The following is a 24846-nucleotide window of genomic DNA, read 5'->3' on the forward strand; positions in this document are numbered from 1 at the left end:
TGAGAAATAAACACAGTGAAAATGTGAATCACCCCCCCCAGAACGATTTAAAAGTCTTTAAAAAGAACTATGTATGTGTTTATTTACTGCATTATAACTGCAACACCAAATACATATTTTTTTCATTACAGAAAAGGGTACATGCAGTGAAATATTCTGACTTTGTAACTTGAGGCAACACAGTTCATTGGTAAGAGTGGAGCATCAGCACAGACACAAGGCTGGGGCTAAGGGTTAGGAACTTCCAGTCTCTTTATCCTGCTTGCCAACAGCAAAGCCACATCATATTTCATTTGTCATTAAAGGATAAACTTTCAGAATAATGTGGCCTGATCACAGAACAACCCAGCTGCCCTTTACTCCTGGAAAAGTCATACGGAATCAGATTCTTTTACTTGAGAAAATACACTTTTGGCAATGCTGATGAACAAGCAGTAATTTTGAAGGCAGACAGTAGAATTCCTGCCATGCTCCACCACGATCACAGCACACACTGTCGGTCTCCACTGCCCAGGTGCCCCTGCTGCTGCTCTGAAGAATGAAATCAGGCCATTTCCACAAGATTGCTCTGCAAATATCTATTGCAGTGGGTGCTTAATCCACTGTTTCAGCTGCAGAAGGAGCAGGTTCGCAGCGCAGAAGGGAATGAAAATGCTGTCCTGAGGCACTGAGAATATAACCTCTTCCCCAGCTAAAAAGTCTCATTCTTTATTGTAAAAGGGCCCGAGCCTGGCACTGCTATTCATCTATCAGAGGGTCTTATTTGTAATTTGTCCTGTGAAATTTCACGGGACTGTTTGTGAAATAAGTTCTTAAACAGTGTGAATAATTCCAGAATCAGGCCCCAAGCTGGCACCATTTCCAGCATAAACTCTCTTGATTTTCAGTCAAGACTTTTTAGTAAGTGCTACATAACACAGCCCAGACTTGCAAAAAAATGACCTGATTTCTTTCCGTACATCTTGTGTAAAATAACACTAAGGACAACTTAGTTTCGGCAATTTAAATGAAAAATAAAGTCAGTCTTTCTATGCAGTTCTATTTTTACATGCTTTCATAGAGACATTTTACAGAAGCTTACAGCTCCTGGAGATAATTCTAGCAAACAGGAGGACATATATGAAAACAAAGATCTTCAAAACTACATGGAAATCTGTAGAATAAAATATATATTTATATATCGTTTTCCAACAGGCAATAGGCAGTTTAGAAAAATATGAGTGTTACAGTCCTTCTGAATCAATACTCATACAAAGAAAGGTTTTAAAAAATAAGTTTATCTTTTCAAAAAGCCACTTTTATAAGAAAATAGACTGGTCCACATTTCCCTGAATAAGCCGGAAAGGTTAAGGAAAGGTCTGGGCAAGACAAGGAGTCTGCCTTGGTCTTGATATCAGCTGTGATAACATGCACATGTACAGAGGCAGCTGCTTGGCTCTGGTATTGTTTACCTTAGGAACGAGCCTAATTTATCACAAATGTATTTTAAAATCATAAATAACATGACAAAAGTGGCACTGGTCCCTGCAATGCAAATAATTATTCATACAAGCAAAAAGTGACATCAATCCAGTTATTGTGACACTTGAAAAGTATTTTGTACCCAGCGGTTACATTGAACAGCACATGTATAAACACTGATTATTATTACAGACTCTCCTATCAGCTACTATACATAAACAAGAAGAGATGTTCACGCTGTAATTGCTCCTAACATTTCTGTTCTACTTAAGTATTAGCATTCAGGAGAAGCTGGGCTGGTGGGGAGGGGGGCAGAACTCAAGGAAGGGTTTCAATATGCAGAGGGCATGGGGTTCTGCTCCTCCCCACTGCCAGCCCTGGGCCCTCAGAGGAGCTCTGAAGAATTAAAACTGTTCACAACGTGTGCTCTTGTTGTGAACAGCCTTGGGTTTTCTTGGTGCCCAGAAACAGGTGATCTAACATGTGGCACACAGGTGGAATTGAGAACTGTATCAATAAACCTCTAATTCTGCAGCGTTCTCATTTTCATTCAATGCCACTTATAAAAGAATAGCTTGATATTTGCTGACTTAAATATTAAAAGTAGAGAGTGGATTGATTATAGAAAACTTCACCTTGGTTTGATCTTGATAACTTTTAAATACATTATTTAGAAGCTCTTATTAATTTTGTTCAAAACAGGAGTAGATTCCTTCTATTTTTTTGGTGAACCATATGTGATATCTATGCATCCTAGAAGGGATTCTCAGCACATTTCTTTAAATTTTCTTCTAGCTTCTAAACAAAAGTACAAAAATGGGTGGAAGTAAGATTGATGGCGTGCTGGTGAGGGGACCCAAGGTTGTTTATAATCCAGCCTTGTTCATTAAATTGGGCCCGAGACAGCCAGCTGTTTTGAGAAGTGAGGACAAGTCCTGTGCAGAAGCACTGCAAGTCAGTTATATTGCTAGCAAACAATAATGCCATTTCTGGGTCTCCTACTACATTTAACATCAGTGCAGCGTATTACGTATTACAACAGACAGTGACAGAAGAATGCAACACCAGTGATATTGCTCATAAAATTGTTTCACAGTGGTCCAGCACGCCGCAAGAGATGAGAAGGTAAGAAGGCAGCCTGGAGGCTGGGCAGGTAGAGGACACTCTCCTGGAATCAGTGATAAACTGGGTTAACACAAATTAGAAGGAAGAAATGGAAATAATGACAATGATCAAAAGCAAGGCATTCACTGAGACAAAACCAGTCAAGGTTTCAAAGAAGCATTGCTGACTTCCAGTCAACCAAGTGTACAGAGCAGGAACTGCTGTTTGAGAATGGACACACACTGAAAACATGCAGCATCCAAATACCTTCAGAAATAGCCGGTGCTCAGCCTGTGCTTCCCAGGTTAAACTCTTACAGGATCTGATCTGGGAAGGTAATGGGAAATAATCCTGGATGCTTTTCACCTTAGAGGCTGAAGCCCTGACTTAAAGCTTCTAAAGCTCATTAAACACATACCTCTAAACATCCTCAGCTTCCTTTTAAGACATAGTTTCTTCTAAAAGCTGCACTTGAAAGTTACACTGAAGTGGAATGTCATCTTTCTTTAAGTAGAACAATAATCACACACCCCATTACATGTACGTAGGTAGCTCCAAAAGTAATGCCTCCTATTTCTTTCCATGGAAATTATCGCAGATGCAAAAAGCACAGTAGCAGTATTTGATGGAGCAAATTTTCAGCTACAAAACTCTATTTTTCAACATAGTCACCAGCATTAGCTCTGTATTTTTGCCAGCAATGAATAAGAACCTATGTGCCATGCTGGTAAAAATCTACACCAGTGGAGGTGATCCACCGTTGCTGTCACCACTGCTGAAATGCACCACCCATTCCCTCAGTGGACTCACATCCACCACTTTGTCTCCCAGGACATCCTCCAAGCATCAGTGGATGTCAATGGGTGCCATTTTTTCCACATGGAGGAATTCAATGACAAGCCTTTGCTTCATCTGTGCTTCCATGTCAGATGTCAATTTGTCAGAGTGTACCTCTTCTGTCGTCTGTCACACAGCAACAAAATGGAACAGAATATTGGTGGGAAGGTTCAGCCGCTACTGCCATACCACCAACATCTGCCTCTGACATCATGGGCCAACATAATAACATAGGAGGCATTAATTTCAGAGTAGCCCTCATATATACACACATATATATTTCTTAACCATGGAAAGTACCATACAGAGTATTAATATCTGTAGTGAAACCAAGCTTGTGGTGTTCAATGCTTATTATACTCGACAACAAAAAAAAAAAACAAACAAAAACCAATTTCGTTTTGAAAGCAGGGGCATTTAGGAGCAGTAACAATTCCAGGCTGTGACTGAAGGCCTCATGCAAAGCATGGGTGTCAGCCGGCAGGCTGCAGCCTTCCTTTGGTTTTCAGCTGCCCCAAACTCCCCTCTCTTTTTTAACATATATCTTTCAATCAAATAAAATTGATAAAATAGTTTGTTAGGGAGCTTAATTAAACCACCTTGACAAAATTGACAACTTTTCTTTCTAACAAAACAGAAAATAAAAAAAGAGATCCTGGCTTATGATGATGTGTAACAGGACATTCAGCCATTCCAGGCAGCTCAAGGGCACAGTGCACTGAGGAGACAGTCCAGCTCAGTGGCACATGGTAGTGGCAGCAACAACCAAGGGTAATAAAAGCTGAAACTGAAACTCTGTCCCTCCTTGCCAAATAATGGGCAATTTTCTTTGTGCAATGATTGGATTAGCAATCAAAATCTGCTTAGAGAGAAGAGAAAAAGCACTTAGGCAGGCTATGAACAATACTAAGGGCAGGGCTTTCATTACCAATAATGGTTTATTAGCAGTTCTTTGGACGCCAAGCTGCAGATGTGAATATTGAGGACAGTCTCTGAGCTACCACAGAAGGCAAGACCTGGTCAGGAGGCTCAGGAGAGATGGTGGCAGGGACCAGAGCCCCTTTGATGGCTCCAAAGACTGTTCTGGTACAGGTGGAAATGGGAAAGGGCAGAGCATCTGCAGGAAGAACTGCAAGTGGGGGAGAAGACAGGGCAGGCCACCAGGCTTGGATTAGGATGTTCAGCTGGGAGAGAACACAGGAGACAGGACTGGGTGTGGGCAAGGAAAGGCATTAGCTGGGATTTGTTTTGTGGGTCTCTGTTGAGAAAAGCCACAATACACATTCAAAGGGTAGGCTAATCTGTGCTGTGTAAGAGAATGGTGACAGAAATGGTCAAGTGCATGGTGACTTTCAACATAATAAGTGGCAGAGAAGACTGGGTTCACTTTAATAAGGAAACAAAGTAGAGGTGATGTGATAAAAGAAAGAGGACAAATGATGTGGAGACAGTAACACTGGTCTGTCTTCCTGTTTCCTTGGATTCAACACTCAGGGGCCAGAAAAAGAAAGTCAAACAATTCCCACCAATGCAAAGTCAGTTCATTGGAATACCTCTTCCACACAGCTTGTAGGGAGGATGTGGAAATCATTGCTTAGGAGCCAGAAAGCCACTAGCATTTAATAAGGTATCAAATAAGCTCAACCCCCAAGTCCAAAAGACTGGAGGCCACATTTAGCATTTACTTGGAAATGAATTCCTATTTCAGTTCCATAATGAACCTCTAATTCCTATCAATTGAAGAGAGATCTCTATGATTATCTTTCTATCTACAATAGCATTTCCTGTCTCTTTTCCTGGAGCATCAGCGCCTACCACCTACAATTAATCTGTCACTGAGGTGTTTGAATTAGCAGTTTATTCTGCATTTTTAAGAGAAAAAAATCCTTGAAGCTCATATTTCACCTATAGTGAAACTGCCTAAGGAAACCTCTTTGCACAGTCAGCAAGGTGAAACTGGACGATGTCGATGGCCATGGTGAAAATTTTGTCAGGCAGGCAAGATGGCCAAAGCTTGTTCTTGTGCCATTAGATCTGGGTAGCTTTTGTTAAGTCAATCCTACATGTTCATCTCTGGCATCGAGATACCAGGTTGCCTTTTGATGTCTCCTGCCACTGAGATATTATACCTTCAGTAGTGCAGTTTGATCTCTCACACAGTTTAATAGGAGGGCGGATGGCTCACTGATGCTACTATCTAACATCTGGCAATTTCTGAGGTAGGTTAGGTAACAGGTGTCATTCAGGCTACTGCTTGATTTGGTATATTTCTAACACATATTTCTTTGTTTTCCATATCTAGTGATAACTCTCTGGTAGACATTCATATTTTAAATTGCATAGATAAGAGATTATTAATTTTTAAAAAATGCTATATTCATGCATCTTTGCTTTGTTTTACCTTTGAGGAAGTGCAAGATAAACCAGTAATTCTTAGACATATTTGTGCCAGTCAAAAAGTGACTAAAACATGCCACACAGTTTTCCAACATGTATGACTAATTTGATTTTAACCCACCATAACCTATCTATAATTATGTTTAAATATGGCAAAAACAGTACGATTGGTTTCTGAATGAATCATGATGTCTGTACCAACAATGTTATCTTTAGTATTTTAATAAACTGGCTTCTCAGAGCTGCCAACCACTGACACTGGATTAATGCACTAGATCTGTACTGGCTCAGAGCAGGTCAGTGATCTGAGAACTACTGAGAATATCCCTGATAGCCCCCAGCAACTCTGGAAGAAGACGATATAGTCCATTGGTCATATGTGTTTTCAGCTGCAGATAAGCAAATAATACTAATCAATAGACAGTAAAGTCTCCAAAAGCATCTCTTACAACCAGCTGGGTACATAACCTGTGACCTGAGAGACAACTATGACGCCTAGCAAATATATTTGCTGGGCAACTTACAGTGGTATTTTTTTAAAGGCAAAGCTATTTCTTCTGTAAACTCATATAGGCAATAATTATTTTATCTGTAACCTTCAGTTATTCTAAAAAACTCTTTTTGCTCTGGGAATCTTTGTTATAAAGGAGACAATGCACTTTCCTGTCAATACAAGTTAAAGGAATTCCCATCTATGAAATCTTCAAACCTCCTTAGCGTTAATGAGATGTGTATGCACACACATCGAAGTAAAACATTTCCTATTTGATATTGAAGAAAAGATCAGACGGAGCAAACTCCTGAGGCCGTGAAGTAGTTTAAAAGAACACAACACTGACGTGTTAGAAACTACCATACGACCATCTTGTGATGGCATTTTTCTTGGAGACATTTGTTATTTCTGAGGCCTTTGATTATCCCAGCAAAAACAGCAATGGAGAAATGGAAACTCATTGTAAAGCTCTGCAAATTATCCAGCAATTATCAGCTGTTTCTATTAGGTTATTGTCTCATTCAGGACAAACAAGCCGGTATTTTGGAATAAATGATTATCATTCTGGAAATGCATTCTGTGCTTACACGGCAATATGATGTTTTTAATGCATGTGAAGAACTGAACATGTTTTTCATAAAAAGATTTTTGGAGAGTGCATATATAAATAATATTTAATACAATCTAAATTGCTAGTAGGAATTAGAGAAGGGGCCACGTGGCACAATAACAATTTTCTACCTCACAGTATTGCAGTCATGGAAAATTCAGTTGAAAGCATCTGGCTACAAAATCAATTACAATTTATAAAGTAGGCTTGCTTTCACTCCAAAGGCTGAGTTCGAACTGTGCCCTTGGGGCTGTGCAGAAGTCTTACTTTAATGCATTGGCACCAGAGTATAGGATTTTGCCTTCAACACTGAAGAGTCATTAATGTGGTCAATCAACTGCCGGATCCAATAGGGCAGGCAAGAGAGCTTGGACAGAAACATGAGAAATCTGCTCTGTGAACAGGCTGGGTATCTACACACAATGTGGGCTATGTAGCCTGAGCCAGATGCACAAACAGTTTATAATTTTGAACATAATCTATCTTATAGGGCTTTGGCACTCTGACTGGCAAAATCCATGTTAAAGTAGTGGAAGCATTCAAGTATAGATGCTTATCTGTTTTGTACATCCTAGATCTTGGTAAGGGACGTTTTAAGACAGGGGCCCCAATCTGAAGCTGAGTTACAAAACATCTCAGTTACGTACAGATGTCAGAGATCCATGAGCTGAGGGTTTTATAGGCACAAAAGCAAGGGTGTAATCCCCAAATAACCTGTGAGCAAAGATTCAGACGTTAAGAACAGTGCTCAAGACTTCAAGGATGGATTTGGAAATAATATGAGTTAGTTTGTGCTTTTGGGAATCTGAGCTGAGCTCAGTTTCCTGGAAGTTGAAGTGCCTTTTGTTTTCATAGTTCTTTCTATTGACTTGATCAATATTTATGCACACTTCCAGCTATCAGTACCTTTAACTTTTCAGAAAAAAAAAAAGGGGGGGAATAAAAAAGAAGACAAACTTGGATTTACATCTCAAGTTTACTTTTGTGATATCTAGAATTTCCTCTTAGAAAAACAAAGGGCCTAATTTTCATCTCACACCCACATTGGAAAGTGAGGCCAATGGCATTATGAAGAAGTGAATTTGTTATAAATGCTATGAAAATCAAAGTCCTGTGCTTTGAATAGTTTCCATTGCAAAGATGTAGAAAGATTCATCACTTACGTGAGATTACTCAAGTTAATGAGAATAGATTTACTGAGATTTAAAGTAAAAATTCCAAGATTATAGACAGAGGATTTACAGAATGCAAAACCAGCAGCAACAGAGCTTTTGTCACAATTATTATTTTTTTTTTTCCAACTGTCACAACACTGAAACATCAAGGTTGTGATGCACTTGTTCTGTTACGGTCCTTTCTTCAAAATATTTTTACCCAGTGGCATACTCCTGGGGTATCAAATTCATTTGTCAACCTATAAAAGTCATCCAGATTAGAAAGGCAGGGCGAAAAGAAATCTGATGTGAGAGTTTGTGGAAAACTTGTGCATCTCCCTGCTGGTTTCCCCTGTAGCTATACTTTTCCTCATTATTTTTAATTTCTTTTTCATCACTTTTAGTTTCCTCATATGGAAAGACAAAAAAATAAGAAAAAAAAAAAGAAAAGGGAAGGCAATGTGACTATGCCAGAGAACAGTGCACACATACACGGAACCACATAGCGCAGGTTCTGTTACTGCCCCTCTTCCCCCACACTTCTCTTTTGTCAGTGTTTAATTTGAAATGGAGATGTGGATGATGATTAGTTCCTCGCTACAGAGCTACAGGGTTCTTCCCCTGGGGCTGGCAGCAATTTTTAGAGAAGCATTGCAGTAATGTGCATGATTCTTGAACAGCTAATGAGGGGAGAGAAGGAGGCATGTCCTCCGCCTCCAGAAGGAACATTTGCAAAGAAGGAATTCATTCACTCCACTCTCTGATGACTTATAGCTCTCCATCTGGCTCCTCCGTGGCCGAAATCAGACTCTGCCTTTCCTCACTCTCTGCTTAGATCGGAATGCATTTAGTTATCACTCAGCATTGCTCCTCACCTCCCTGCTTCAGTCCACATCTGCATCTCTCCTGCTGCCTCCTGACACTTGCACCAGTTCAGATCCTCTTCACATTCCCCTTGTACTCTACCCAAATATCTTTCTTGCTATCTTTTCTCTTTGTTATATAGTCTCATTTACTCTCTTTGCAGAAATTTGACATTTTTATGCAATTCCAGAAAAAGCAGTGCAGTTGGAAGCAGTATGGGGAAGCAGCAAAAGAGAGCTGATGGCAGAAGAGTCTCCCCAGAACACTGAGGAAAAGCCCTGTTGACAACTCTTACTGAAGAAAAGGTGTTTAATATGTGGTAGTTTCGGTACTTTTGCAGGGAGAGGGAATCAAAAACACTTAGAAACCTTTCCTGCTTAGAGCCTTATTATTTTTCAAGAGACTTTCTAGGCTTTATAAATTCCTCCTTCTCTGTCTTTATCTATTTTTCACATCTGCTTTTTCTCCTTCTCTCCATGCCTATGAGCTGCTTGCTGCTATGCCTTCCAGTTCTAGTCATATTTTGCTGATTTTATTATTTTTAATTTAGCAAAACTTTCATGATTTTGTTAAAGAAAAACAACTCCCTTCTTTAGTCCCCCAGCTACTAAATAATTTACCTGTACAAGATTTGATATTATTTGGAAGCTTATTTGGAAAACACCAAATACCACCTGCTGGTACTGACAAGACAAGCTTCTCCTACAAGAAAGCCAGGATGGGAAAAATAACTGTTTCTTCTGTTAAATTTTTCTCTTTTTCTTCTATTTATTTTCCTCCTGGTTCAAATGCAAGGAAATTTAGATGTAGCTCTCAGAAATGATAAAAAATTTCAGAAATTTAGAATTTCCTTTTCTCTCAGGAATCAATGAACCAATGAGGTAAAGCACCGTCAAGAATGGTTTCATCACAGTAAAGCTGAGGTTTGCTTTTACATTAAAACGCCATGTTAAAATGTACATTTAAAAATTTTATAAATCAGGCATGAAGCTAGAACATAAATGGCAAATTGTCATCATCTCAAGCCTTTAGAATGTAGAGAAATCTATATTTTGATACATTAAGTTTACACCAGTTTAACAAACCATTATGTAAAAACACCCTAGGAATGAATCTTGTTTCCAGGATGGTATTATTAAAGTACTTCTGACTTTTGTAATGCTGACATTGAAGCAGGCTGTATCACACTGTTCAGGCTTTATGATCCATTCCTGAATGCCTCTGCATAAAGTAAAAAACAAAACAAAACAAACAAAACAAAACAAAAAACTCCACTGCTTTTTGGAGACAAAATCACTGATATAAAGTTCTGTTCAGTGCTCAGGAATTTGTTCAGAAAATTATGACCTTATTTTAAAGGTTCTCTGCAGAGATGTATCATAAAAAGTCATTTTTTTTTTTCCAGCTTTCCTCCCACTGTATTCTACCTCTCCTGATTCAGGTGGGTTGGAGAACACAGTAATTGGTAAAAAACGAGAACAAGAGAATGCCCACCCCCACACCTATTGAACTCAGCAGAAAAATTTCCATTACCTTCTGCAGTACCTGCATCTGAATACTGAAAAAACAGATCAAGATTTTAAATAGGATTGTCCCATTTTTCCTCGGCTAAATGTCAGCCTCTGTAAATGGTTCGTTCTCCTATTTGCACTCTGGTGCATGCCCAGATCTTTGCATACATGATGACTTTTTTGTAAATAACAAAAAGCTGATTTTAAGTAACACCCAAAATAACAACAGCAAAACCATCATTCAGTGGCCCTTGCTGAAAGACAGTAAAAAGAGAAATACTGCAGGATTGCTCCCAAACAGTGGATGAGTGGATGGTGAATGTTTGTAGGGCCACAGATGTGCATTTATATATATATTTATATGTATCTATATATATACACACTCATACACAATCTCTATATACACATTATAAATATAATAACAAAATACTGTAAAAATATTAATTTTGCTCATATGCTTGAACAGTGTGGACTATTTTTATGACGCATTTTTGTGATATATCCAGTTGATAAAACAGCCTTATTAGAAGCTCTAAGATCTACAATACTTGCAATTATTAAAAAAGTGAGTCTGTAGTTCTGTGAGTCACCTCTTGCCGTGCCAAGCAGTTAGGTTGGAGGTGGACCCTCGTATCTCAGCATCAGGTTGAAGGACCGGGCAAAGTTGTTGGCCAGTGTGCAGCTGTGCGTCTTCTCTGCCAGGGGCAGGAGGAAGGCCAGGAGCAGGAGGAACAAGAGGAGCAGTTGCAAGGGTAGCGATGCCCAGCATACTCGATGCAAGAAAGAGCACATGCCTCCAGAGCGCTTCTGAAAGACACAAATCAAGGAGCAACTCAGAAAAATAAAGAACTGAGGAGGTACATGTCAAGTATATCAAACTGCAAGATAGCAGGGCAGAACAACCCACACTGTCCACAGCAAAACAGATAGTGTTCAGCTGACTGACACTGGTGCTTCAACCATTTCTTTTAGTGACTATGTCACTATTTTAAAGAATTCACTGCTGAAAATTTTGTTCTAGCAGAAAACACTGCTGACTTTATAAGAGAAGAAAACAATCGCCTCCAAGTCCTTTTCCAAATCAGAAAGTGGAGGTTACGAATGCTCACACCAAAGCTGTCAATTGGTCTGCTCACGGTCAGCATAAGGCACAACAGGTCAGCATCAGTATCTCATGTCAGTAAAATACAGGTGCTGGTGCCTAGAAGAGGGGACCCAGCCTTCTGATCTCTGACAGCAGATGGAGCCTCATTTGCAACATGTGCAGCTGGTTATCCTCTCTCCAGCTGCCATGTGCTCCTTGAATCCTGACTTGCGGGTATAAGAGGCTGGTGGCAAGAAAAAGGGCCCTGTACTGCAGTCTGCCTCAGTTCCTCTTACACTTTCATCGGATGTGAAAGAATGAGAGATAACAATACACTGACCTTGGGAAGGACATTAAGGTCACATTTATTGCTGAGTAGCTACAGAAGAGGTACACAGAAGTCATGTTATTTCTCCTTATGCTGGTGCAAACTCAGAGCAGCTCTCTTAACCTCATGAATTCAATCTGGATGAGCACAACCAGGAGAGAACATATTTGGAGCTAAAAAAAATCAGGAAAAACTAAGAAGTGAGATTTTCACTGGCAGCATTCTTGCATATTTCCTGCCAATGGACTGAACTGTGCAAACTTCATTAAATATCAGCAACCTGTAAGGGCCTCCAGAAAAACAGGGCTCAGTAATCCATTTTTAATTTCATCAAACATGGATTTATACTCAGAAAGTAGAATTAATGCTTAATGCTGCTACAGTAGTAGGTATCAACCTACATCATGAATATCCACTCACAATATCCACTGAAGTGAGATCCATGTTTTTCACAGAAGGAAGTTAACTCAGATGAGCTTGGGTTGTATTCAAGCCACGAGGAGTGTCAGTACTATAACAAAAGGAGGACTTCTGGCTGGATGTATGGTTTAACGGGCAGTGCCTTTGTCCCGCTAGATCATGAACAGTCCATAGGAAATAGCAGAGAAGATAAGCAGCAGAATGATGTTGGAGGGAAGTAGTTACTGTCTGTTAATTTTTAAGGGTCTTTTCTACTGCTTTCTAAATTTCCCATTCTCCTCTAGTACTATATAAATGTTTACAGATTTAATTATGAAGGCAAATACATAGCTGCAGTTACAGATGTGACAGTTGTGCTATGAAATCCTCCTTCTCCTGTAGTGGGTTTGCTTTCATTATTTCAGGGGATTGATGAGATTTGGTTACGACATTGGGCAGATGAAGAGGCAGCAGACCTGCTTAGTCTGTCATTCCAGCTTGCAGTATCTCAGCTGTAACAAAAGCTCATGTCCCTGGACACTGGCACTGTCAGAAGGCTATGTGTGTGTCAGGGTGCAAGGCTGCTCTGACTTTAAGCACCCTTGGGAACTTTCCTGGTTACAGCTAGCATTTACCCACCAAATCAAAGCTTCACTACCCTGGCTGAATCAGAGGAGTCATCTCTGCCTACTGTCTATTGTTGCTGACAGCTTCCATTTTCACTGACCATTACTTGTTTTTAATTCTCCATTAAATCCATGATATGCAGCAATATGATGTACATTTATTATAGTGTGCCATCTATGAGGAAAAAGGCCTTGGTCAGGTTCCAGAAGACATGAGTAGGTTTATTTATTAATGAGTGTAGTTTTAGTGATGGAAGAGCAGATTGGAGTTACCTCTGCACTGGGACAATTCAAACCATGTTCCTTCTACCACTGAGATGTGATAGGGTTTACTGCTGATGTTTTTAAAGGCAAGGATCCTGACATGCAATTAACTGCTCAACAGTTCATTATGGCTGAGAGTCTCAAGATGTTCCTTATAAACTCCAGATGGGAATTAGAAGTCCATCTGTCTTTGACACTCGGCTGTGGACACTCGACTGCCAGACTTTGCAGCATCACCTAAAACATGATTTATAACTATACATCCTTCAGTGTTGAATTTGAAAGCTACCTAAATCAGCTGCAACACCCATCCTACTGCCTAGTAGGAAATAGTGGGCTTTTTCAGTTGTGCCTCATCCCTGCTCCTGTTACAACCCAGGAAGCAGGTGTCCTTTGGTCACTCAGGTTTGTCTTTGGTTTCCTATTACGACCACACTGCCAATGTCAAACACACATTGTTTCTACCCCAAATCAATAGTGATTCAACATTTCATTCAGAGCAGATCACTGACTCTAAAGCAAAGACTATTAATGCAACTCTAAGAAATAAGATGAGATTCAAACGTTGTTCATCAGGTGCATTCTTTTTAGATCTACAGGAAGGAGCTGTAAAAGGGACTACCTTTTAAATCTAATTCACCAGCAAGAATTAATTAGAAATGGCCCTCATCAACAAGCTATCATTTTCGCTTCTTGGAGCTTTCTGTAGGGTAAGATGCTGAGACTAACCACAGAAGATCCTAGCATTAGAATAATCTGTTGAGGAAATTTTGCTTGGGGGTAGAATTTCAGAGAAGGATAAATATTTTGTTTTTATCTGCTGCTTCTCTCCTGCTGTCTTGCTAGGTTATAGGCATTTGTGTTTGATGAACTTCTGTCTTTGCTGCCCAGCTTCTCTGTTTTGTTTGACCACACAGCAAGGTCAGAATCTTACATTTTTGAATCCATTTGTTGCCATGGAAATGACTCTCCTATCACAACCGCAGCATTATGATATCTCTGCAGGATGGAAGATGAGGCACACAAGAGCTGTGAGAGTTTGGTGCTTTCAGCAAATTTGCAATGATAAGTCCTTATTATATGAAGGCCCCAACCTGCACACACTGAAATCCATGGGAGATTTACCAATAACTACAGTGTTTGCAGCAGGATTATGCAGAGAGACAACTAAATAAAGTCTGTATAGAGAAATACTTATTCATGGAGTTCAACTGATACCCTTACAAATGAATTCATTACTTACATGTAGTTCTGGTAGTCTTGTGTACATAAATCCTATATTAATTTTGTTGTTTTGAGCTGTCTGGAACAATTTGTGAAGGATTTTGTGTGTGCATGTGCTAGCACTGCTAGAGGTGCAACAGTTTAAGGGTAGAAAATAGGTGAGTTATGCAGCTGGAAAAGCATGAAAGTTTTGGGACAAGTATGAACAAAGAAGCACATCAGTTTTACTAAGAATACATCAAGATATTTTTTCTGTACTGCAAGAGAGATACTTTCAGGCTGCGGTGACTTGTGAATACAGACCAACAGGGAATTCCCGAGGCCAAGGTTAAAACCTCTGCTGTGCTGGGCTAGAGGTGATCAAGGCTGTACAAGTGTACTGGGATTCAGGACCACACTCCCAACAATTTAGCACATCATTCTGGGTTAGAAAAGGACAGTCTGACATGGTTCCACCTTTGCAAAAGAGTTTGTACATTCCATTTCCATGTGAGATCAAAGGTGGGAACCACAAACCTCACTACACGGCGGAATTCCCTTTTTCCAATCACTGCAGCTACTGGCACCAGTACAGCTACTACCCATCACCCACGGTGTCTGCAGTGTGTGTCAGATCCAGGCTTCACAAAATACTCTGAAACTAGATCCTTCTCTGAGGAAAACTGGCAATGCTCCACCGAAGTCAACAGAACTTTAATTTCCACCATCTTAGAATAACAGTTGGAATACTTGGGTATTGAGCCAAAGTGTCAGAGACATTTTCGAAACACACACAGAAAAAGAATAGATTGATATTTAAAATGAAAATATACATTTAAAGTTCACCATCAAGGATAAATGTCTGTTCCCTACCCTTTGTCCCTCAAAGTACCAGGAGAGGCATGGATTGTCAAGAGGTAGACAGCTGTTTTGTGTAATGCTAAATGCACGCTTGTTACCAAATGAATTGTATTGGCTGTGAACATTCATATTTGTACTTGATTCATGTTGGGGAGTTTGAATGACAAGCATTGGTTTAGACCTAAGAGTCCTTGGTTACTTAAATCTGTTTGCAGTTAATAACTCCTTACCCAATGCACTGTGAAAATCACTTGGACAGGGAACAGCAGAAAAGGACTTTAGAATTCACTGACTAATATTCCTGTGTATTTTGTTGAAGTGCTTTCTAAAAATCAGCGCACCCCCTGGTTTGCTGTTGACCATATTTCTGGATGTGTGAAAAATTGTTAATCTAACTATGTGAGGAATCAGGGGAGTATAGCATCTAATATCATTCTCATTAATGGTTCTTTTATGTTTTTGTATGTCACCAACATGTCTGACAGAAGTCATACCTGTACCACTGAATCAATGATTCAGTAGAGAAAAAAGATCACATCTGGATTAATTCATTTTATCTTAGAGCATTTCACTGACTATCCCAGGAAGAGCACTGCTGTCTTAAAACTCCTGCTCTTCCCATGCATAAGGGGGATTACTCCTTAATATTCTCAGCCTGCAGCTGCTTTCAGCTCTGAGTATGTCCTCAGCCTGATGCAGCTTGTCTATCTAGTTAACACTCAATAAATCTTTCTTCTTTGTACTTATCCAGTTTCCCCTTGAATCTATGCAAACCTCAGTCTATGCATAAGTCCTTAATATCCTTTAGCAAGGAGTTCTACAGGTCAACTAATGTTAGCATGAAGAAGAAAACTCCTTGTGTTAGCCTTGAACCTAACCCCTAGTTCTTGTGGAAAGTCTATCCCTAACTGTACTCTGCACTATTCATGATAACTCTTGAGTTAAATGCTTAGACAGGATGAATCCTGGCCTGTATCTTCCCAGTGGGCAAATCATAATATAATGGGCTTAGACTACAGCAAGAGAGAGGAAAAACATTTGGAAGGGACCTTGGAAGGGATCACCTACATGGGTGTGAATTTTACTACTTCATTATTCCTCTGAGAATAAACAGAGCTGCCAAGAAGGCAATAACAGCAGTTTATCATTCTTCTAAATAGAAGTATGCCACTGTTATGTACCATAACCTTTTTATGGTCAAACAGTTGCCTTTATCAGTAATATTTTGCCTCTGAGAGGCCCTGGGTTTCTGCCACTTGAAATGCAACTAGAAACTAATTCAGCTGCTGCTGAATTAGGGCAGTACTGACAATCAGCGAAGACCAGCTCCCTGCAGGAGCAGAGGCTGCTCTCACAAAATGAAGTGAGTTGGACTTTTACCTCTGTGAGACTTGTTGGAACTCCTCAGTAGTTCCCAGGAAGGAGCCATGAGCATCCCTCACAGATGCACAACATATTGCAAATCACAACTGGTATTTTCAAAAGTGGAGGAATTTTTTACTTACTGATGTCCTAATTGGAGGAGGTGGATGCCACTGACCCAACAGAGCTGAGCAACCAGCATGCTCTGGGACAAAGCAGTGGCTCATTCCCATACACCACAGCAGAAACTAAGAGTTGGATACCATTGATCAGAGGTTTTCTGGCCTCTGCAAAAGGAAAATGAGCCACTCAGTTCAGAACCATACTTGCTTAAATGCAAACACTGCACAGGTTAGGTAACCAGCAGTGAGGAATAAGTGAAGATGGCTGAGTCCTGCGCTTATCTTTCTCCATCTAATAGAGGGCTACAAGAATCTATGTGCTGAAAAGGAGGTTAACTGAGGTCTCACAAGCAATTTTAGCTCTGACATTTTCTATCCTCCGATTGCTTGACTTTACAACCTTAATGTTCTTTAAAATTTTAAAAAGAATAAATGTATATATATAAATAAGTAAGTGTACAGGCAAATTGCAAGCTTTGTTTTCTCCCTTAGGGAGATCCTGGAGTACCTCAACACAGCCAGATGATGAACTAGAATCTTTGATGAAGGGTTGATTTAAAAGAAATGGAAAACATGGAAAAGCCAGCAGTTTGTATCTGAGGTTACAGCAGCCACATATGGCGGATATTTCAGATTTTCTGCTGCAAAGTCTCTTAAAACTAAGTACTGTGCCATATGCTACTGTGACACAAACGGATTTATAAAGGTTAGCTTCTGCGTGCATAAACAACATGACATGCTTTTAGGATAAGGACAAGAGCAACAGCCTGATCCTTTAAAACAGCACTCATTTCTGTAATTTTCCAGGCAAACACAAAAAAATCCCACTTTTTCCCACCTTCTGCACGTGAATTGAAGTGGAAACTGATTTCTCTTTATCCATAAAGTGCTTGATGTGGGATAAAAGTTAGAAAGCACTGTGGAATACTGATAAGGCAGAAGGTAGGATGGGTCACTAAAACGTTCTTAGTTCAATGTTATAAGAATATGGAAGGGCAAACTGCCAGAATGGTAATTTTGAAAGATTTCTTCACACACAACAGCAATGGAGTGAGTTACGTTTTCCCCCTTAAACATCATAAATGAAGTATTTGGAAAAGTTTCAGAACAGAGTAAGAAGTTTTAAAATCGGTACTATTTAAATATGTACTCTGGAAATCCAGTCAGAATCAAAGGATAGCAGTTCTTTGATTTCAATCCCTGATATAAATACATTGTAGAACAATGATATTTGAAGGATATTTAAATAAAGGCTTTTAGCTTGCTGTTAAAAATCTCAGCTAAGGTAACTGTTTTTAAAATCAGCTAACAAGACACTTCAGGTACTCAATTTAAAATTTTTATGGCAAGTTACTCCCATTTTGCTAAATAACACTGATTCTTAGTGATTACTAACCTACATGATAAATTTATTGGCAATGAAATGTGTCTATGTAATACATATATGCAACCAGATTTTAATTTTGACATATAAAGATGTTAGAAAATTGTAAGCAGTGGTTCAGTAGAAGTAGTTGAATAAATGATTTGTGTCAAACAAATAATGAAGGGAAATAAGAACAAATGAAAACACACACGTTACTAGTTTTAAATACACTCGTAAGAAATAGACCGTATCCAAACACACTTTGTATTTAAAAGCAATGCTCTACCACTTCACTCAGAAGAGCCACTGGAAGCTAGTAAACCAGATGCCTTTAGTCAGTATATCTGAGATGTTAACTGCAGGTAAGGACAACGTGTTCTGAGAAGCAAGATATCTTCTCCATCTTGCAACAGCATTGCTTTAGAGGCAGAGCATCAACAAAACACAGCAGGTAAGAGACACATGAAAAGTCCCTGTGTTGATACACCAGCAGGATTTCAGGAAAAGAAATGGGCCACACATTTCAGCATAAATGCACCACTAACACAAATATGTTGTGCATTCTGTAATACAGCTTTCTGACTTGAAGAATTCTTGTCACCTCTGTGCTTGGACAAAACAGAACTGCTTTCTTCCTGGCAAGCTGTGGCAACTCCTGCTCTACAGAGCTTCCTGAATGGCTGCTGTAATGTGATTGACTCCAGATCAATTATGTTTCTAAATAAGATTAAATTACACGCTCCTTCTGTTCCTGTTATAGGAGATTATTCTTAGCAGAATCTCAAAAGAAGCAATTAGCTGACCACTGATGTAATGAATGCTAATTATTTTGTTTGTACAAACAATAAAGCCAGAATCATTTGTATAGCAAGAAAGTGTAATTGCTCTGACCACTTGAGAAAATAAACCAAACAGTGCTACTTAGACTACAAATAATGAGCTTCCTACTTCCTATTTATGCTAAAAGAATGCTCTTGGAGTATTTATAATTAGCTGGGAACCAGTTTTTGAATGTAACTTTTATCATATTTATTACTAAGCTCTTGCTGAAGTGCATTTTTGAACGTGCTAGGTGCCCTGCAGAAATATCCATCAACATTGCCCTGTCACTGGCACCTGCTAAAAATTCTCTGTAGCCAGTGCAATTTCCTGCAACTGTTTTTTGTTAATCAACAAGAAGCTGCTCACTTCAGAATCATTAGCCCCATAATGTTCCTAATGGCACCAGTGGCTTAAGGCATGTTCTCAGTGAAGGACTAATCAGAATAAAACATATTAATAAATGTGGAGTAGGTTCTATTCTGGCCAATTCAGGTTCTATTTCTGCACTGGGAAATGCAGGCTAGAAATGGAATAATAACAGAATGCAATGGATTGAGACTGCCTGCAGCTGCGTTCTCCCATTTTCCAGGTTGATCTGCTGTGGCTGCAATATATTTATGACTCAAACATGAGAGAAAGCAGAGCCACGAGGGATCTCATGTTGCAGAAGCAGAGATCAGACCAAAATGCCTAAAAATTTGCCACCTCTGCAGATTCTGTGCGACCCAGAAACACGAGGGAGCTGAGAAGTTACAGGTAACCTGATCCCCAAGCAGGGATCCACAAACCTCCCACTGCATGCAAAACACTGGATGTAGCAAGTATAGCAATGCTGCCCCATCCATGGGTACTTTCTGCAGGAACGAACTCCCAAGATCAGCCATTCTGAGTGTTTTTTTCACCATGGTTTTGAAATGATATTCAAAACATACAAAAATATTTTGTCTAATCTTTCTTTCATTTCTAGCCACACATTAACTGTTGAATCTGAATTTTAAATAAACTTCACAGATTCTAATTCTACAGTTGGTTTGCTTTTCCTCTCAGCCTGAATAGCAGCGCACCGACACTGGGTCAACATTGTTTTCCATTTCAAGTGGTGCTCAACCAACTTATGCTCACATCCCGATAAAAGCCTCAGCATGCATGAAAAAAAGACACCTCACTTATGTTACTTGAATTCTGACTATAGACACGGTATACATAGAGATTGAAAATTCTGAAGTAGGCAGAATCTCACTTCAGTGAGCAAGGTGTAGGTTTGGACGTTTGTACTGGCTGTGAGGAAACTACAAGTAACTTGTTGGTGGAATGGAAACCATTTCCTTTCTTGGTATGAAGTATTTCAGTTCTTCCCACACCAAACTGTTCTCTTTCTTTGTGTTCAGCAGCTATCAAAAACAGAGAATGCTTTTTTGCGCTTTTGCTATAGGCCTAACTGACAAATGTTTGCTGCCTGCCATTACATTATTGCACTTTCCTTGAAGATTAACAGAAGACTTCAGTCTCTTTTGGAGAAGTTGAGGAATAAACACCACATACCCTGAGTCATGAGAGATGGATGAATTAAAAATTGATATCTAATTGCTCAGTGAAGATGTTTCAAGGTGACGCTTCAAGATTTTATATATATATATATATGTATATATATACACACACACACACCATTTTTTAATTTTTTTTTCCCCCACTCTATACAAAAAAACTCTATCCAACTGAATTCCACAGTCAGTCTTCTGAACTGTCTCCTCTAGCAGAAAGCAGCTCTGCTATACGTTTGGCTGCCACTGCACCAAGTATTAATATGTTGGATTTTTTCCAACCCGATAAATTCTACTATCTTTTCATCTTACAAATACTGAACAATTTATGCTGAGTCAGGCAAGAATTGAAACTCTTTGAGCCAAATGTGGCCAAAACTATGCAGGAGTTGTGTGATCTGCCATGGATAGATCAGTACTTCAATGGGGAAAAATATGGGAGATGCTACACCATTTGAGCACCAGAGAAATATCTCATCTGAAAGAGGAAGTCTTAACTTCTCATCATACTAGAAGTGCACTGTATTGTACTCTTCAAATATTGGTCTCATTCTAAAGAGATATTTTTTGCAACTGAGGAAATCAAGGGCTTGGTTTATCTTAAGATGACTAGTTGATCATGTTCATGCAAAATGTTGTTTATCCAATTTACGTTCTGTTGAGCAGATAGAGCCTTCTTTCCTCGTGAAAATGGGAGAAAAGGGAAATAATAGTGAAAGTAGAAGCTAACTGTCTGTAAACAAAGCAAGCCCTGACTTTATGAAAAAGGCATCATTAAAGCTTCTTGGATTAAATAAGAAGCTGGCAGTATTTTGTTTTCTTTAAGCTTGTCCTTATCTTTTGGGCTACTGCTTCTGTTTCTAATGTCATCGCTTCCAAAAGAAACTCCTTCACAGGAGAAATTCTGCTTCTCATAGCAAGGATTTAGTCTAATAACATTAGGTAAATCTCTACTTTCTCTGATTTTCTGCATTAGTAAGAGAATGGACTGAATGATCCAAAGCAATTTTCCAGAAGTTTCTTAAGAAATCAGTAGGCATATTTTCAAGGTTATTTTAATAAGAACTTGGTCTCTAAATTCTTTTGAGAGAGATTTCAACCCTTCCTTAGTCTCCTTAGGAAAATGAATTAAGTTCACATAGCATAGCATATGGATATTCATCTTTTAGGGATATAGCTCAAGAGCAAAAACTTTTAAAAATAATAAAGGAGAAAAGAAAGGATCTTAATAATAGAATGATCTCAAGAATCTCAAAAAAGTCTAATTCCAAATAATTATCTGTGAAATGTTGGATATTTTTTAGCTTAATGACAGGAAAATTTCATACCTTTCTGAATCTGTCTGGTTTTTCTGAAGATCCAGTAATCTGTTAAAGAAAAAAAAAGGTGAAAAAAGCATGAATTTAAGATCCCAGCGGAACCTATAAATGAGTATTCACCTCATAAGAGATGTTTCTTTAAATTCATGGTCATCTGGATAGAGTGAACTAGCAGGTGATATATTTTTAATGAGCTTTTTAACACACATCAGACAGAAATGTAAAATGTTTTCAGGCTCTCAGCTATTTGAATCAGATGAAGAATTTTAGCAATAGCCTTGATTTTACTGACACCTATTGACTACATTTATGCTTACACAAGGTTTTGATAATCAAAACATTATTACAATCAGTGGAAAACAAAACTTAAAAATATGCTCTTTATTAGCAGAGGTTATGCTTACCTTCTGAACTCTTTGAAGAATTTGTATTTTAAGTAAGCTTTGATTTTGAAGGCTTCCTAAAGCAGAAAATTTTCTAGGGCTTCAAACTTTAGGTGCTCAACTTCTGATTCCTTAATTCTATATAGAAAGTGCCAAGTGCATAACTGAAAACAGACTGAAGAGTCTAGTCCTACGGTTAAGGTATCTTGAACAGTTAACATAAGCATTTGAAAAATTTTAATTAATAATTACAGAAGTTTATGCTAAGAACACAGAAATATCTTTAGCATGGCCTGGAATATTTTGTACATGGAGGTGAATTCTGCCATCCTTAGTATATCATTAGATAAATTCTTTACTCATTTGGTTCACATATTAAAATACCCTGCAGAGAAATACTCTGAACGTTGTTTATGAAGGGAAAAAATAGCACATATCTTTTATTTTAATACAAGGAGGTTTGTGCTTATATTCATAAAGATATAGTTTCATTTGCTGTCTTTAATTTTGTTTACTAAGGGAGGCTTCAATTAAGCACATATAAACGTATTGCTGAATTGAGACTAGCAGTTTGAAGCAACCTAAAAGAGCATTGGCAGAGATCAGCAACTGCAAATTGAGTGCTGTCACCTACCGGCGAACTCATGGATTCTTTCAGTTTAGATTTGTAAAGCATCCAACGGTAACGCAGGTCTTCCAGATCTTCAGAATTTCCAATGACAGGATGAAAACGAAGAAGGTCCTCAAAGCGACGCTGACCATCAGGCACATGAGCCTGCAGCTCCTGCAGCCAAAGCAAAGTCACTAGCAACTCGGAATTCAGAAGGGTTTCATTTTTTTTAAAAGCTACCATTTAAATGAACAGTTGTATTCAATAAAACTATTGGATATTCAGAGTTAGTTGCTCTTTTGGCCTGAAATGGTCCACTTGTCTGTAGAATCCCTGTAGCTTCGGATATTTTTGTTTGCTTCACTTCTTACAGCATCCATTGTTATGGCATTAAAATAAAACCAAAACAGTGATTCCAAATAGCAAGTAGATATTTTAATCACCTTAACAAATATATTTGATATAGTATGCTGCAACTGTCCAGCACCTACAGGCCATGCTTCTCCTTTCACTTCTACCACTCCGGCTCTGGCAGATCTTTCTTGGTAGAAGTGAAATACTCGTCCTAATTTCCTAAGCTTACTAGTTCCTCTTTAGCTCTGGAGTCTCCTAACACAGAGGATATAAGAGGTTTTTTTGCTTTTGTTTTTTGATTCTGAAAGAATCTGCACTTATTGCAATCTTTGTCTCTTTCTTCACCTCTGGAAAACTAACCTCCAGTTCTTTGTGGCGTGTCTTGATTTCCTCTGTGGAAGACAAATTCACAGCAAGAATTTTGGAGAGTTTGGTGTTTTCTCCTTGTAACCAGTCTTCAAAGTCAAGCAGGAGCTTAAGGTGGCTGCTTGCTCTTTGCCCTTCTGCTGTCTTCTCCTAGATTACAGGACAACAGCAACAAATAACAAGCTGTTACTGTTAAATCAGATATTTCTTCTGAAGGCCTGACTGCAAGATCTTTACCTTCAAGCATATAACTCATAGTATCAAATGAAGCCAATAAAATTGTTCTTGTGAAGCTGATGATAAAGGCAGACTCAAAGTTCCTCTCTCACCTGCTTATGGTTGAGATCTAAAGAATGGAAGACTGGTCCAGACTTGTGTCTGCTATCCACAGATATTATATTCTTCTTATCAGCCATTGGTCTGTTTAACTGCCACCTTTTGAGAAGACTGTAAAACACAAAATCAGACATCAGTACAGTGAGACACCTGATGGTGAGATGTCCACATTTTGATCAAGACTATGTGGGACACCTCTAGTGAAATAGCACTACTGTCACTTATTACTATTATTATTAATTCCAATGTCTTTTTAACTAAAATAAAAAAAAAAATTCAAGACAGTTCTTCAAAGCAGCACTGTTCTCTAGTTCTAATATTTCTAATATTTTCATTGAAGCGGGGTTTTATTGTTTGCTTGTTTTTGTTTTTTCTTTTTTTTCCATTACTGGCTAGAGTGAGTATCGAAAAACACTTACCCAGTTGCCATTTCTTTCAGTGATCTCCAAGACTCCTTCAGCTGATCCAGCTCTGCCTGAACATGGGCAGTCTCTTCTGGGGAAGAATTCTCCATGACCAGCTGGCCATGAGCTTCCACAAGGTGCAGCTGGATCTCCTTATCTGGAAACTCAGCTAGCCATCTCTGAAACGTACAGTCCTTACAGTTACTTCTAGGTATCCTGGGTAAAGCAGAGGCTATGTCAGACTGAAGGCCATGTTCAGTCCAGGCTATGCTGCTTCTGTTGGCACTAGCTAGAAAATACCTAGCGAGAAAAAAAATATGCTGTGGATTCTTGCAAAGAGCCAACATATATCAAAGAGTAGATGGCAAAACTTAAAGGCCCTAAGCTGCCGGTGCATCTCTTCTGTGGCATTCCTGAGAGATACCTTGGTTTCCCATATGAAAGCAAAAGCTGCCAGCTGAAATAACCTACCAGAGTGAATCTAGCAATCTGCTGCATAGGAAAAAGCCAGAAGCTGTGATAGAGCTTACTTCAAATACAGCATAAGGTTAACTAACAGGGTAATGTTCAATGTGCTTGTATGTATGCATGAATAAAGATAGTTTATCATTTTAAAACTTGTGGTTTGATAACACTTTCCCATTTCAACAGTTTTTAGCTCTTTT

At 38.9% G+C, this 24846-nt stretch overlaps 1 protein-coding gene across 6 annotated transcripts in view; it reads right to left on the reverse strand.

Annotated features, from left to right (window-relative positions):
* SYNE3 (spectrin repeat containing nuclear envelope family member 3) overlaps positions 1 to 24846 on the reverse strand; it is a 69952-nt gene that overhangs the window by 9677 nt on the left and 35429 nt on the right. For 2 of the 6 annotated variants that reach the window (XM_085225565.1, XM_010711886.4), the window contains exons 13-18: positions 24197 to 24360; positions 23771 to 23888; positions 23436 to 23591; positions 22746 to 22895; positions 21738 to 21776; positions 57 to 11238 (exon numbers count right to left, since the gene is read on the reverse strand). In XM_085225565.1, coding sequence (XP_085081691.1) covers positions 11041 to 11238; positions 21738 to 21776; positions 22746 to 22895; positions 23436 to 23591; positions 23771 to 23888; positions 24197 to 24360 — 825 coding nt within the window. In that variant the 3' untranslated portion in view covers positions 57 to 11040. Of the gene's footprint in view, positions 1 to 56; positions 11239 to 11855; positions 12017 to 16701; positions 16846 to 20531; positions 21091 to 21737; positions 21777 to 22745; positions 22896 to 23435; positions 23592 to 23770; positions 23889 to 24196; positions 24361 to 24846 lie in introns of those variants that run through there. The other 4 variants (XR_014883742.1, XR_014883741.1, XM_085225563.1 and 1 more) reach the window with 4 other exon arrangements.

This window comes from Meleagris gallopavo, chromosome 5 (assembly GCF_905368555.1).
Source record: "Meleagris gallopavo chromosome 5, MGAL_WU_HG_1.1, whole genome shotgun sequence".
Taxonomy (NCBI): Eukaryota; Metazoa; Chordata; class Aves; order Galliformes; family Phasianidae; genus Meleagris; species Meleagris gallopavo.